Raw genomic sequence first — 14,581 nt, 5'->3', positions numbered from 1 at the left:
AAAAAAAAAAACCATTATCAACCTCAAAAACCAGAAATTCAAGTCTATTTCCTTATCGTATGTTCAAAACTTAACCATTGCTACTTAACTAATCAGGTTACTAACTAGTAATTCATAATGCCATAACTGTACAGTTACCAAACCCATCAAAACATCCATCGGAGATAGTAACATTTTAACGAAAACCCACATTGGCAAAACCTTTAAAAAAGATAAAGGGTGCTCAAATTAAGAACTAGAAGAGGGCTTGATAGTGTACGGCTGAGGAAGCGACAACGGACCTCTCCTGATTGCCTTATCTTCCAACAACCTCTGCGCTGTCTTGTCTCTACAATACAGCCTATCAAAATGCTTCACCTATTTATATATATATATATAAAAAAAAATCGTTAAAAAAAACAGCATTGATATTGAAATTAGTAGTAGCAATAACAGTAATGAGATTTTATCATTTTAATCAAAGATTACCCAAGCAGGTATGCAGTTCTTCTCAAACTCAACTCTTGATTTTTTACATTCAGCTGGATATTGAAGCCCCACCGACCCGATTTCTGTGGGTTTCTTGTCTGACTCTTTCTCCAAACACGCGAAAAAAGCATCTCGCGCCTGATATTATAAAAAATAAATAAAAAACGATATTTTTTGTTTTGTTCACTAAGAGAGGCATTTTTTTTCTTGATTTTCTTTATTAAAAAAAAAGAGAAAGGACCTTGTAGCAAGCTTGTCTTGACTGAGAGAGGACATCCGTATGGATTTTGTCAATATCTCTTGATGCATAGTTTTCCATAGCCATGGCAGCAGCGGCAGCAGGTTTGGTTTATTTGTTTAGTCGAAGTACTAATCTGTTTGTTGAGAAAGAATCAAAGGACTGCCCCATAAATTGACAGAGTCATTTAGGCTCAATCTAGTGAGCTGGGCTTAATTAATGGGTTGCATATCCTTATTCGTATGGGCTTCTGGCTCAATACTCAATAACCAAGCTTTTATAGCCTTATGCTCCGTTGGGCCCTGTTGAATGAAATTATTTTCTTTTTCTTTCCTTACTCTTTTTTTTCAATTGTAGAGTGAAAGAGTGTTACGCAAAACTTAAAACTTAAAGCATGATGCTAATAAAAAAGGATGTTTAAAAAAACTAATTAATTCATTAAATTATAAAAATAAAGAAAAAACTAATTAAAAATACTAAATTAAAAAAAATTAATTAAACTAATTTAAAAATTATAAAACTCACCCTTCGAGTTTAGTTTTAAAAACTGAAATTGGGTAACTGAACTGGACCTAACATACCTAACTTAAACCCACTTAAAAAAAAAAAGGGATATAAATAAAAAAGTAAACTAACCAAAGTTCTTTAACCCTATAAATTTCCCCACTTTTTCAGTAAAAACAACAGCCATCTCCTTCCATCTCTCTCTATGGCTGCCATTTTCGTCCCCTAGTTTAAGTGTTTAGTTTTCATTTTGATTTTTAAATGAGTTTTGTATTTCTTTTATAATTTTTGCTTCTATTTATTTTACTTCATTATTTCAAATATATAATCTATATAATAAAAATCATGGTGAATGGTGTATAATCCACCCATTTTTCTTGTATAATTGTTAGAAGTGGATGATGCTTTAAGATTAAAAATAGTCTTTATCATTCATCAATACTAATCACGATTATACTTTTAAAAAGATTGATACATTCATTATTTATCATTGATATTAATAATCTCGTACAACTTGCATAATTTTGTTGCTCAATAAATTTGCTTTGCATATTATGACAGGGATCTTGAGAGAGTATAGTAAATGTTCGACAAATTTACTTTACATATTACGACAGGGATCTTGAGAGAGTATAGTAAATAATTTATTCATAATTTTTTTTTTCTTTTCACTTTTTTTTTTGTGTGCTGGCCGATGTGATTAGATTTTTCAGTTTTAACCCCCAAAAACCGATCTTGACAGAACCAAACTGATTTGGTTTGAACCGGTTTTCAATTCTATTCGATCTATTTTTTTAGAAAATTTTATTTTCTAGTTTAGTTGAGATTTTCAGTCCAAACCGAACTGGATCGGACCGTGAACACCCCCACTAATAAGGATTCTTGATGAATATTGTGGATAATTTATATATAAAAAAATAATAAGAATTTTGAATTATTATATCTTTTGAAAATAGAAAACCATGCTATGTTTATAAGAATATAAGAGCTTTCAAATTCATATTTTAGGTAATACTTAGATGAGTTGAACTACATATTATTGGATACTCATAATTATTTAACTTATAGTGCCCATGGGAGGCGGTGATCGTATTAATGAAAAAGACGTTTCGTATTCTCCCTCCTCTTCAAAATGGCCTCTGAAATAGCCCTGCAGTCCGTAGCTCATCAACAAAATCAATGCATTGTCATCATCGCAGTGATCCGTGGACTTCAAGATGATATTTGTTGAGTTTAAAATAAAATAAAAATTAATCAGTCAAGACAATAGTTTTAGGACCCAGTTAACCTCTGGACCGGTCCGGGTATTATCCATGAATACATTGAATTCTTTTTCTTTTTCTTTTTCTTTTTGAAATTTATCTTTATATTAAATTCTTTTTTTAATTTTAAAGAGCATAGCTTATTGATCAAACTCTAAATTTATTTTTTAAATATTATTAATTTAAATTTTATAAATTTTAAAATGATTAAAATCTTATATAATTGTTAATTTTTTTATTCGTGAGATTAAATGAGAAATGAGGTACACGCAAATCGGGTAAAACACCCTCTTAATAATAATAAAAAAAAATTCCTCATTCCAAAGTTAAATATATTTTTTAATTGGATTGATATCAACTTTTTCATACCAAAGTTGAGTGTATTTTCCTATCCGATCAAAGATTGGCTTTCCTTTTTAGAAATTATGGAATTCTGAAATTAAATGAAAAATGAGTTAAACGCAAATAAGGTAAAACATCCTCTTAATAATAATAATAATTTGGTTGATATCAACTTTTTCAAAGTTAAGTATGTTTTTCAATTTGGTTGATATCAACTTTTTCGAGCCAAAGCTAAGTGTATTTTTCTATCCGATCAAAGATCGGCTTTCCTTTTTAGAAATTATGGAATTCAACAAAATTTTGTTTCTTGTAACTTGACATGGGATTTTAATCCTAATTGCTTTTAAGAGAATATATAGAGACAGTGACGGATGCCCCCATTTCTACAGAGGCTGTCTAATTTCATACTCGTCCTTCTTTTAATGGAGGCACCTTTCAATTCGGAGACAAATCTTCAATGAATATCCACATGATTTATTTTCTCATGACCTAATTCTTATTAAATAAAATTAGCACATTATAGAAAATTAAATATTTTAAATTTATAAAACAATTTTAATTAAGTAAATATTAGAAAAATTATCTATATATAATGTTACTTTAGATATATATTGAAAAAAAATCTAAATATAATAGATTGTTTATATATTTATAAGTGGAGGTGTTGTTGTCCAAAAACTCATGAAAAACGAAATTAGACAAGTGAGGATAAAATATTTAGTTTATAAACATGCAATATATCTAGAATATAACAAATTTCAGTCATAACAAAAAAAATACATATAAAGAATACTAAACATATATCAAACTTGCAATCAATATCAAAATAATGTTTTAGCATGCATACTAATCATATAATACATCTTTATATAAATTAAAATAAAACTAAAAATATATACTTACATGTTGAAGAACTTTAAAATTAATCAACTTTGTTGTTGTTAAGGAATAATTATTTGTTTTTAAAGTTTTATTATTCATCATTTGATGCAAAAGGGCTATCTTCAATAAGCTTCCAAGATTTCAAAAACATCATATATGTATTTCTAAACAATATTCAACAAACCAATAACAAGCCTCCAAGATTTCAAAAACATCATATAGTTTTTAGATGCATTTCTAAACAATATTCAACAAACCAATAAAATATTACTCAATTATCCCTCTATAATAATTGAACTTAAGCTCTTTAAAAAAAAAATTAAAGAGAAAACAAAGATTCAAAACTATAAGAGAAATGCTAGAAAATTATGTAAAAAAAGTGTCAAATTCTATCAAAACATCGCATAATTACTCTTTTTCAGCCCTTGTTTATTGAGAATTTTAGGCAATAGAATTTAATGGACTTTCCAACAAACATCTTTAATTACTCGTCATAAAACTAGTATTAAACTTGAATATTTTTTATTTAAATCATATGATTTTTTAGCTAAAAAATATATTCAATTATTGTTGAAAGAATTCTGAAAAAATTTATCAAATTCTTTCATTTATGAATTGGATAAATCAATTAATGGGTTAGAAGAAATAATCTTTATATGTCAAGCACAATCCAAATTTTAGGTTAAATTAAAAAATAATTTTTTATAATATAAAATAATATTTTATAATAAATTCAAACTTATGTCACACCAAAACACGCGAGCTAAGTTAAGTTAGTCCGATGCACTTATATATTTGGGTTTTAAATTTGAAATGTGTTTTTATTTAAAATATTTATAAAAAAAAACTAATTTAGATGTTATTTGAGCACAATTTTTTTTTTTTATAACTTTTCAAAGAAACAAAAGATATAAGAATACTAAATATAAAGAATTATATAAATATAGAAGCGTAAGTCAAAAGCTTGACTCTTCGTTTTTTTCAAAACGTGTAAATGCATTTACTTTCTCAACAGAGGGAGCCGTAAAGGATTTTCTTAGACCTTGACTTTATCCGGTTGAACCCGTAATCAAAGGAGGACTGCAGAGGGCTCGACGAAACAAAAGGTCTCAGCATAAAAAACCTTTTTAGGTCAGCAGAAAAGGCTAACATTCATTTTTCTGATTTTATTTATTAGAATAAGCGAATGTATATGCTTGTGAACCCTCTCAAGGGAAAGCATGAAAGAGGTGGCCAATAAGTATGAGATGCGTAGAGTTATGCCCTAGGAACTCCTATTGGAGAAAAGGAAAATCCATCCCCCAAATGCTCTTGTTCTTTTGTGTATATAGATGTGTGCTTTCCATCATTAAAAATCCTATTAAAACCAAAAAAATATAGGCATGCAAGCCATTCACATACTAGAATATAAAAAATCCTATTAAAACCAAAAAAATATAGGCATACAAGCCATTCACATACTTATCAATGAATTTTAAATAAATATTTTAAAACTTATTAATCAAGGAATTTTCTATAGTTAAGTTTGCACCATTCAAGAATCCTCCAATTCTTGTTATATATTTGTCCCAACTCTCCACTCCCTTCACTTGTGGTTACTAAATGCCATGTAAGGACCATTAAACCAACCATAAATAATGATAAATAATTATCTCTATTTATCATTTAAATATTGCAAGTTTGATAATAAGTTAATAACAGATATTAAAAGTAAAACAAATATTTTTGTATCATGTTTTGCCTAGTCTCTTATCAACTAGACAAAAAAATAAAATTATTCATTTTATTTTGTACATTATTATCAAATACAACTCACATTTGTCTTATATTCTATATCAATCATTTTTTCTCATTGATTCTAAAAAAATAATCAAAGGATCAATACCACTTGTCCTCTTTTTCAACCAATCATCTATGTTATACCTACTTGTCCTCTTTTTCAACCAACCATCTATTACTATGAAAGCAAAATCTTATATCAATAAAAATTTATTTTGCGTGGAAAAAAAAACACCAAAGAGATTAATGTGGATACAAAATAAAAACTATTCATTGCTATAATAAAAAGACTTTTTTATCTTTTTAGAAAAAAATAAAAAGCTATTAATTACGAGTATTTTGATCTTTTTACATGACCAATTAGTCATTAATGATTTACATAGGTATATGTATTTTTTTCAAGTTAAAGGAACAAAAATGAGTTATTTACTCTCCAGGTCAAAATTATATGTGTTGTGGTGAAATAATTAATAGTTTATTTAATGATCCATTTTAATTTTTATCAATGCTAATATTTATAAGAAGTTTTAATTAGTTTGTTGGAAAATCTTGAGGTAAATCAATATTTTTACAAATTTATTTACCTAACATAATTAATTAATACATGTTATCATTATAATTTTATCGAGGTTCGATAAAAGTCATGGATGATCATTCATGGATGTATAGGGATTCACCCCAAGGATTGCGGAGGATGGATTATTGTAACGGGGTTAAAGATTTTATTAATTTCACAACATCTATTCCTAGAAATTTTACTGGAGGTGGTATTAGGTGTTCATTCAGAAAATATCAAAATAAAAGGTATCTGCATCTAGATATTATAATGATGTATCTTCTACATAAAGGGTTCATGGAGAATTACTCGTGTCGGTATGCACATGAAGAACTATTTCTTTATAATAAGAGCATGAGAGAAACGATGATTGGGTCAACTTCTAGTGCTAACAACGTACATAAAGTTGCAAATGATAACAGTAACCCTTATAGAAATATGGTTATGAATGTAATGAGAATCAATCAAGGTAATGTCAATGTCTAATCGTAGAAGAACAACCTAATGTCGATGCAGTAAGGTTTTTTGATCTATTGAAAGATTCTAATGAACCATAATAGAATGGTTACACAAACCATAGTAAATTATCGGTTGTAGCACACGTGTTCACCATCAAGTCAGATCACGGGTTGAATAAGACCAGTTATGACAAAATTATCAAATAGGGAGCAGCATTTTACCTGAATGGAACAGGCTAAAAGAAAACTTTTATGTTGCAAAGTCCATGATGAAACCCCTTGGTTTAGGATATCCAAAAGTTCACAAGTGTCCTAACTTCTGTATATTATACTACCTTGAAAATGCTAAGCTAACAGAGTATATGACATGTGGGCATTCCCGTTATAAACCTAGAACTGGCAAGGGAAACACTCTCGTGGCATATAAAAACCTAGATACTTTCCAATCACACCTAGACCATAAAGGTTATGCATGTCATCAAGGATTGTTGAGCACATAGCATGGCAACAATCACATGATGCAATTGATGGAGTGATGGTGTATTCTTCTGACAGCGAAGCATGAAATCACTTTAACAGTATGCATCTTTACTTTTCAGCTGAATTAAAAACGTGTATCTTGGGTTTTATACAAACATATTCTACCTATTCGGTTCAATTGCTGCTCTTTATTCTTGTTGGTTGGTCATACTCATGGTTTATAACTTGCCATAAGAGATGTGTATGATGCCAAAATTAATAATTTTATCTACTATCATACTCGGTCCGAGCAGCCCGGGCTGGAATATAAATGTTTATCTTTGACCATTGATTGGTGAGTTAACACAATTATAGTCCTCCGGATCTTTGACTTATGATATATTGAGGAAACAAAATTTTGTTATGAGGGCGGTGCTGATATGGATTATCAATAATTTCTAGCTTATGGAATGGTTTCTGGTTGGAGCACGTATGGAAAAATAGCATGTTCATACTATATGAAAAACAAGAAGGCATTCACGCTAACAAATGGAGGTAAAGCTTTTTTTTCTATCACTATCGTTTCTTGCCACCGAATCATAGGTACAGAAAGAACAAAAATGATTTCTTTGTTGGAAGAGTTGAAAAGGATGTTGCACCCCCCGTGTCTTTTAGGTGAAGAATTGTATAATATTGTATCAGAGTATGATGACATTGTGTTTGGTCTCCAATCAAGTAAGTAGAAGTTTCCTAGTTTTGGTTTGACCCACAATTGGATAAAGCAAAGTATCTTTTGGGAGCTTTCTTATTGGAAGACCAATATTTTTCACCATAAACTTGACGTTATACATATAGAAAAGAACATGTTTGAGAATATTTTCAACACCATCATGAATGTAAAGGGGAAAACAAAAGACAACATCAAGATTAGATTGGCTATAGCTTTGTTCTATAATTGTAAAAATATAGAGTTGGTTTGTGATGGGGCATGGGGCGCAAAACCAAGAGCAAGCTTTATGTTAGAGAAAAATACACAACTACTAGTCTACAAATAGCTTAAGAGTTTGTGTTTTCCTGATAGACATAACTCAAACATATCAAGGTTGGTTAACATGGAGAAATGCATATTGTATAGAATTAAGAGTCATGGTTGTAACATGTTTATGCAAACATTCATTCCATTAGCTTATCGTGATGTCTTATCAAAATGAATATAAGATGCACTCACGGATATCAGTAATTTCTTTAAAGATATATGCTCCAGCAAGTTGAATGTTGATCATATTGAGAGACTTGAAACAAATATTATCAAGATACAATACAAACTTAAGATGGTGTTCCCTTTATAATTTTATGACTCAACGGAGCATCTCTAGTATAGATGGATGTATCCATTTGAACTGTTAGATATTACAGTTACAATGTAATTTATATATAAAAATATTTTCTTTGTTTTTTATAATTGAGAATATTTGATTAATTCAATTCAGGTACTTATTCAATCTTTAAAAAAAAAAGTTAAGAACAAGGCATTTATTAAGGTTTCAATATGTGAGGCCTATATTATTAAAAAAATCTTAATATTTATCTCATACTATTTTAAACCTTATTTGAGAACGAGAATCAATTGCATTCCATAGCATGATGGTGGTGGTGTACCTTTAGTGGAATCTTGTCAATATTCATCAATCCTAGATGACCCATACCTAAAAATGCCATAAAATGAAGAAATTTATCTGAAATAGAGTTTAGATAAGCACATAATTATGTTTTATTTAACTATGATGAGCTGAGACCTTTTATTTAGTAAGTATATGCACTACTAATTAAATTTTGTTAAGAATGTACTATTTATATATTATAATATCATAAACTCATGTAATTTGGAATAACCTTATAGGCAATATCAACAATATTTACTATCTAATAACTCACAACTGACCAAATCTCAAAACTTTTAATTACAAGATGAATAATTTGCCACGTGGTTCAAAACATATATAAGTACTATCATAAACTAATTATCTCTTGCAAAGTTACTTTATGTCATTACAAAATTCTCGTTTACTATTCATTGTTGTACATGATATATAAAGTTTATCAAATGGAAATAAGTGTTACTATGTCATTGTCTTCACTAAGCCTAGTACCTTAAAAAAAGGTTAAGTGCTACAACAGGTATTTTGTCAATGGATATATGTTTCATACAGGCATCAAAGAAGGGCATACAACAACTATGTTTGTGTTAAAGGATCGACTTGTAGTGAGTTAGAAGTTGACTATTATTGTAAATTAGATAAGGTCGTCAAACTGTAATATCATATCGAGTAGAATAGAGTATTTTTATTCAAATGTTATTGTTATGACACCACCGACAGAGGAATCAGAGTAGATCCTTACTATCGTCTAATCGAAATCAACTCGAAAGCTAGACTCCACAACATGAATGATATCTTTGTTTTTACAAAGCAATGTCAACAAGTTTATTACACATACACCATTTCCTCTAGTAAAGATCAATTAATAGTTGATTGGTTATCCATTTTAAAAACAAAACCCAGGGGTCGTGTTGAAGTTATTCAGGATGAGAACGAAGACACAAGTGTGCGAGATGAAGTCTTTCAAGTTAGTGAGCTTGTTGAACCATATCGAGTTGCTCCTTCAACTGACTTGGAAGAAAATTCAAATTACCATGTTTTCGATGATAGTCTTGTTGATGTTGATGTAGAGAAGTTGAATATTATTCTGAGCTCTTGTGGACAAGTAAATATCAATAAAGATAATAATGATGATATTCATATTGAAGATTGCGATGTAGCTAATGACTATTTAATTGACGATGAAGAAAAAGAAGAAAATTCTGACTAACTATTAGAATCAAGGAAAGTGTAAAGCATTTTTTTATATTGTAATATATATTATGGATGATATTTTGTAACATGAAATATTTATTTTATAAGTGTTAACTATTGTTATTGTTTTGTGCAACGGGTAGTTTGTAATTTAAGTGTTTGTAAAATGGTAAATAGGCAATACAAAAATAATCTTTCATGCACAATACATGATCACTGACATTTATACTGATGGATTATACGTTCATCGGCTTTTTACAGAGAGTTGCATAAATATTTACTAGAAATGCCATTATCACCGACATCGATATCGACGAATATAGTCCGTCAGCATTTCATATAGAGTTGCATAAATATTTACTGGAAATACCATTATCATCGAAATTGATACCGGCGGATACAGTCCATTGACATTTCACAAAAAGTAGCAAAAATATTTATTGAAAATACCACTATCATTGACACCCATACCAATAGATTATGCCCATCAGGATTCATCGGGAGTGCACAATTACTGACAAAATCACTAACAACTGGTGCAAATTCCAAAGGGCAAGTATTAATGTATCTCTAACCGTATGCACTTTATAATAGCATTACCCATGAATTGTGAAAATATGGAGGGTAATTAAAAAAAAATTGGTGTGAAATTCAAAATTTACTGATAGATTTTTAAAAATTCACCAATAAAATAATTAAAAATAATATTATTTTAAATATCCATCAGGGATTCCACCAGTAAAATTGCTCTATAAATCTCAGCAACCGCCCCTTCAGTTTAGTTTTTCTTATGCTTCATTTCAAAGCTTTCATTTTTGTTTTGTTTTTTTTTTATTATTTTTTTGCTCATTTGCTTCAAAACTATTATTTTTTGCTTGTAATATCTAGTTCTATCTTCAGCAGATTAAAAAGTATGTATTTCTATCTAATATATTTAATGATTTTTTTTTATATTTTTTTTGTTTAGTTATTGTTATTTTTGTTGTGTTTTTTGTTTTTATGTATTTTTATAATATAGATAAAGTCTTGAAATAAACACATTATTAAGGTAAGCATTTGTCATTCGCAAAGTCTATATATTTTTTAATTTGTTGGATATATTATATTATTTTTATTGCTATAATAATTGAATACTATGTTGAATTTTAATTGTTATTGTTGAATTTACCTTGTAATTAATAATTAAATATATAGGAATAAATTTAATTATTTTATCTTAATTTTACTCAATTATTACATGATATGTATTTAATTATTTTTATTAATTTTAATTGTGGTGTTCTGTAGTGTAAACCTTGTTGCCTATCTTTTGTTGTGTAAATGAAGTTTAAAACCAAAAATACATGTAAATTAACCTTTAGTCTTTGTTATGTTTGTAACTTGACATTAAACTTGCTTTGTTTATAAATTATTCACATGTATTGTAATTTTTATTGTATTCATAATTGTTGATTTTAATAAAATGTAGTATGCTTAATGCTAATTATGAAAAATGCATGTGAAATTGCATAATTGGAAGGGTAGATTGACTCTGCTATTAAATTGGACGATTGGAAGGGTAAATTGAGTCTACTCTTAAATGAATGCCAACTATTGCTCAGGTTGTAGCTATTGTTAATATTTGTAGGTATGAAAACTTTGGGTATTCTCCAGTATAAGGGAGATGCTACCAAAAGTTTTTCTAATAATAAAATCTAATTATGTAATTATTCATATAAAATTATATAAATATGTATTACAAAATCAACAGCTCATCACTTATATATGATCGCAACTAGTTTTTCTAGCAATGAAGATGACATGTCCTTAGATGCTGATCAAAAAGAGGTACTCGCGATGCTGCCTCTTACAATACGGTTTCACAGTACCGAGGCGGTGTGCCTTCATAACAAAATTAATTCACCTACAAGTATAAAGCATAGTGGAAGGATGACCTTTTAATGTAAGTTTATTTTAGTTCTACTTTTTTTTTTAATTATAACATAATTTATGAACAACTAATTAATATGTCATTAATTTATTTTATTTTCAGGTTCACAAACATTGAGGCCACCCGAGTAATATCATTGGGATTTAAATCATCAATGGAGATTCTATTATTTCAATGGAGTCAGGTTTTCAGACATCCTAAATGAACACCTTATATCAATGTATGGTTTGACAAATTTGAGGCTGGTGTTAATTTTTAATTTCCAACTTATTTTTAATAAATCATTTATACACAGCACAAATTTGATTGGGACAACGCACTTGACAATGTTGTGAGGAGAGTGTGGGAAAATCACACGGCAACTAGGTACCATTGAAAATAATACAATATTTTTTTTTTATAAAAAATTATGTTTCAAAATCTAACTTGTTACTATAGAAGTAGGTTGTGCGATTTTTCGTATAAAGCACAAAAAAATCCAAAACAATGCGAGAGATAACGATCTCCAAGGCTGGAACGACATGGTGGTTTAAAGGGATTTCAAACTGCTATACATCTCGGGAGATATATGAAGCTATATACTAAGCACATGACATCTAAATAATTCACACAACGCTTACAATCCGGTACTAGCAACCAGAATCAGCAAATTCATGGTTCGATGACAACGCACACCAGCAGCTCCATTTCGTTTGTTGGACATACAAAACGAATGGTAAGATTAATTAAAATAAAATATATCATTAATTAAGTTATTGTTACTTAAATAATTTTTTTCTTATAAGTTACGTCTCTTGGACATGAGCCGAGCCCAATGGAGCTGTTTGTAGAGATGCATGTGCGAAGTGAAGACCGCCAAAAAAGGGTGCAACAGTTCGTTGACAACCGTGCTCAATACTTTGTGGTATGTTTGTTCAATCATTTTATTTCATAAGTTATTATTTTTATTGAATTGAGTATGATGATTTCTTTTTCTCATTTTCAAGAGACTTATAATAGCCGGTTGAGGGAGAGATATGGGGACAATCCTTTAACCCATCTAGATTTCGATCTAGATTTATGGATTGAGATAGGATCGTACGATGGACCCGATAAAAATTAAACGTATGGGCTCTCCAATACTACAACCGAGAATTTATGGGTGACCCATAATGTCTTATCCGTTGAGAGATCTTAATCAATATCAAGCACCAAATCTAAAAAGTTTGTGGCCTTATAGTAACTCTTGGTGAATTATAAACAACTCTGGCAAATGGTCATGAACATTGCATTCTTTCTTAGTTGTATGGTTTCAAGAACAACCAACCTCCTCCTCCTTCAGCTCTATCATTGTTCTATTTTAATCTCTTTTTTGGAAACACATTAAAGTTGTAATGAATATTATTTAACTTTATTTTTTATTTTTTATTTTTAATAAAATTTTATTTTTTTAGAAACACATTAAATTTGTAATGAATATTAATGTATATAATTTTATATTATTTATTTTAAATAATTTAAAAAAAAAACTTTGAAAAACCCCATCGATGAATTTATAGACGGAATGTCTCTGTTGGCATTTTATAGAGAGTTGAAAAATATTTACTAAAAATGCCACCATCACCGATGCATTCACCAACAGATAAAGTTCATTGGCATTTTATCAAGAGTTGAAAAATATTTATTGGAATTGCCACAATCACCAACGTCTTCATGAATGGATAAAGTCCGTTGATATTGTACTGAGAGTTAAAAAATATTTACTGGAATTGCCACAATCACCGACGTCTTTACAGATGGATGGAGTCCATTAGTATTGTACCAAGAGTTTAAAAATATTTACTAAATATGCCACTATCACCGAACAAAATATATTCGTATATTTCCAGTAGGATATTTTTTGCGCGCATTTTCCCTTTGTAAAACTATTGGTAATGTTTTTTTTTTCTAACAGAGTTAGCAATGGAATGTGGGATTACCGACATACACTTTCCATCGACGATTTAGTTGATAAAAAATTTATCGACAAAGTTTAAATCTCATACCGACAGATTCAGTCCGTTGGTAAAACTGGGAAATCTCGTACTATGTTTCTACTATGTGAATTCTTGCATAATTTGCTTTTTTTATTTTGTTCAATTAATTTCATGTGTGGTTATATTTTTATTATCATTTGATTGAATAAAAAATTAATTTTAATAAACAAGTTTAGTAAATGCACCTAAGTAAATGTTCCATGTTATGAGATCAAATATCTAAATATATATATATGTCTCTTAATTTCTTCATTTTTATTTTTACTTATCATTAATATCTTTTTTTCATTTATTTACATAATAGTTTTCAATTTATTTAATTAGATACTTGTTTTTGTAAAACAACACATTTGAAAAGCTTGCATGTCTAATTTTTTGCTAGAAAAAAAGATACTACCTAGAACAAAACACAAGTCAAATAGCTAATGTATGTGTGTATAATGGTTCAAGTGTAAAGTAGGTTGATTGCAAATATGATTTAAAATATTAAGAAATCTAAAGGGCTTCTTGGTTTATTATTCATGCAAACACAAGTCAATGTGGATTTATACAATAAATTGATTTTTTTTGTTCTTTAATTTCTTTATCTAAGATTGAAAATTAAATTTTATAATTTATTTTGATTTGCTTTTTAAAATGTTATCACAGTCTTAAAAAATCCTTATAGTGGATTGGTGCTCGATTTTGGGGAAAAAAAATGATTTTGTTGTTTGCAACATATTAAAAAAACATAGGATAAAAATTAAAAAGAAAAGAATGGCATTCGTTAAAAAAAAAAAAATTGTGTTGGCACTTTTTTTATTGTTTTAACCTTAATATTTTTCTAAATTTTGTTT

At 28.8% G+C, this 14,581-nt stretch overlaps 1 protein-coding gene across 1 annotated transcript; it reads right to left on the bottom strand.

The window, feature by feature from the left end:
- Positions 1 to 868, bottom strand: LOC105131926 (cytochrome c oxidase assembly factor 6-like). Its single transcript, XM_011035142.1, has 3 exons — positions 710 to 868; positions 469 to 606; positions 1 to 357 (listed from the first exon to the last, which is right to left on the bottom strand). The coding sequence occupies exons 1-3, from the start codon at positions 791 to 793 to the stop codon at positions 229 to 231; spliced, it is 351 nt and encodes a 116-aa protein (XP_011033444.1). The 5' UTR covers positions 794 to 868; the 3' UTR covers positions 1 to 228.
- Positions 869 to 14,581: the final 13,713 nt, after the last annotated feature.

Source organism: Populus euphratica, unplaced genomic scaffold, assembly GCF_000495115.2.
Source record: "Populus euphratica unplaced genomic scaffold, PopEup_1.0 scaffold73.1, whole genome shotgun sequence".
Lineage (NCBI taxonomy): Eukaryota > Viridiplantae > Streptophyta > Magnoliopsida > Malpighiales > Salicaceae > Populus > Populus euphratica.
This window is presented reverse-complemented; position numbering and strand designations above follow the sequence as displayed.

Excerpts from the sequence above, each read along its gene's own strand:
- LOC105131926 (XM_011035142.1), bottom strand. The coding sequence starts at position 793 with ATGGCTATGGAAAACTATGCATCAAGAGATATTGACAAAATCCATACG. Across the intron at positions 607-709 it reads CAAGACAAGCTTGCTACAAG|GCGCGAGATGCTTTTTTCGC; the intron begins GTCCTTTCTCTT and ends TTATAATATCAG. Across the intron at positions 358-468 it reads AGAACTGCATACCTGCTTGG|GTGAAGCATTTTGATAGGCT; the intron begins GTAATCTTTGAT and ends ATATATAAATAG.